The sequence below is a fragment of the Octopus bimaculoides genome, chromosome 20 (assembly GCF_001194135.2).
Source record: "Octopus bimaculoides isolate UCB-OBI-ISO-001 chromosome 20, ASM119413v2, whole genome shotgun sequence".
In the NCBI taxonomy this organism is placed as follows: Eukaryota; Metazoa; Mollusca; class Cephalopoda; order Octopoda; family Octopodidae; genus Octopus; species Octopus bimaculoides.
The window spans coordinates 46,079,432-46,081,828 of NC_069000.1; the positions used below are offsets into that span (position 1 = coordinate 46,079,432).

At 40.6% G+C, this 2,397-nt stretch overlaps 1 protein-coding gene across 1 annotated transcript in view; it reads left to right on the forward strand.

Moving 5' to 3' along the window:
* Positions 1–2,397, forward strand: part of LOC106874346 (uncharacterized) — a 105,391-nt gene that overhangs the window by 81,828 nt on the left and 21,166 nt on the right. Inside the window, exon 8 of the mRNA XM_052974987.1 lies at positions 2,024–2,210. Coding sequence (XP_052830947.1) covers positions 2,024–2,210 — 187 coding nt within the window. The remainder of the gene's footprint in view (positions 1–2,023; positions 2,211–2,397) is intronic.

Genomic DNA, 2,397 nt, shown 5'->3' on the forward strand with positions numbered 1-2,397 from the left:
TATATATATATATATATATATATCGTGGTTATCACTTTCGATGGTCAGCTGAAAAGTCCATAAGCTGACCAACATACCTCACATGGAATGTGACCAAATGAGGTTTATTTTTCAACATAGTCCCCCTTTGCAATCTGCGCACTTCTCCCATCGGTGTTGCAATGTTTGGATCCCATTTGTGAAGAAGCTTTCATCCCGTTGGTCAAAAGAGTCATCAACAGCAGATATGACGTCATCATCACTGCGATATTGGTTCCCAGCCAAATGGGGTTTTTTTTTATGTTGAGGACAGATGATAGGCTGACGGGGTGGGCCAAATCAGAAGAATAAAGATGGTGATCAACCAGTTCAAAGCCACAGTCACACATGACGTCACACACTGGCGTCTTTGGTCTCGAGAGCCTTTCGTAACCGCCTCACCAAGTTGCCATAGTACTCTCCATTCACAGTGTGACCCTTCTAAAGGTAGTCAATAAGCGCAATGCCTTTTGCATCCCAAAATACTGAGGCCATCGCCTTCCCTGCAAGTAAAACGACCTTGGAGCAGGTGAGGAGGGGTGTTTCCATTGCATGGACTGTCTCTTCGTCTCTGGCTCAAAGTGATCAACGCATCATCCATTATGGCTTATGAAACGTCCAAGGAAACCGCTGGGTTTATCTTAAGCGATGTCAGATTTATATGGCATTCGGTCGGTTAGGAGGATGAGATTTCCGGTTGCCCCGATCAACGAAACAGCCTGCTCGTGGAATTAACATGCAAGTGGCTGAGTACTCCACGGACACGCGCACCATTAATGTAGTTCTCAAGGAGATTCAGCCTGACATAGAATGGGTCAAGGCTGGCCCTTTGATATACGGGCACAACTCATTTTTGCCAGCTGTGTGGACTGGAGCTACAATAAAGTGTCTTGCTCAAGGATACAACTCATCGCCGGGAATTGAACTCATGACCTTTCGACCGTGAGCCGAATACCCTAACCACTAAGCCACGCGCCTTCACACACACTTACATACACACACGCGCGCAAACACACACACACACACACTCACATACACACACACACACGCAAGCACACACACACACACACACACACACACACACACACACACACACACACACACACACACACACACACACACGCAAAGACACACTCATACATAGACACACACGCACAGACGCACAGTGTGCAGCTGATAAGACATCATGCTTCCTAGTTTCTCCTTTCTATAAAATCCTGTTCGAAGGATCAAATTCAATCAATTTCAACCTAACATGGTCAACGTTGAGGACTAAACAACACAAAAAAAACAACAACAATTCACAATAGCACATTGAAACCGTTAGATCAGGAGTTCAAATCACATCCTCGATTATTTTAACTTTAAACGCATCTTCCAAGACCAAGGCATATACCAGTTATACACACAGGAGTTCTGTTCATATAACCTTTCTTTCTTCCTTTCTTTCTCTGTATATATGTGTGTATTTGTGTGTGTATATATATATATATATATGGATATATACATATAAGTATATACATATAAGTATATATATGTATGTATGCAATACATACGTATATACAGATAGAGACAAATGGACAGAGATAGACGAGCAATATACATAAACGTACATGCATACATAGAGATATATACATACGTACATACACACACACACACACACACACACATATATATATATATATACAAAGCGACAAAGGAAAGAGAGAAAGACAGAGAGAGTTAGACATGTTGACAGATTGATGGATAACTAGACCGACAAATTGACAAACAGATATATATATATATATATATATATATATATATATATATATATATATATACACAGATATATAAACATACATACATATATATATAATAGAGAGAGTGAGAAAGAGAGAGAAAGAGAGAGAGCTAGAGAGAGAGACAGAGACGGACAGACATATATATATATATATATATTCAAAGATATTATAGACTGTCCCGTGTCACATGCTCTCATTGATTCTGTTCTATTTACTTACAGTACACCAGCAGCTGGTTACTATAACAACGACGATGTGCCGGACTTTATGGTGAAGTACGCCCACGGACCTGGCTTCCCAGTTTACTATTATTCACAGGTGATTATTGTTGCGTGGCGACGGCTGCTGCTGCTGCTGCTGCTGCTGCAGTTATTGTTGTCATTATTATTATTATTATGCCATTCATTCTTTCGAGGTCGATAAATTAAATACTAGTAAAACACTGGGGGTCAATGTAATCGACTAGTCCCCTCCCCCAAAATTTCAGGCCTTGTGCCTTTAGTACAAAGGATTATCATTATTATTATTGTTGTTGTTGTTGTTGTTGTTGTTGTTGTTGTTGTTGTTGTTGTTGTTGTCGTCGTCGTCGTCGTCG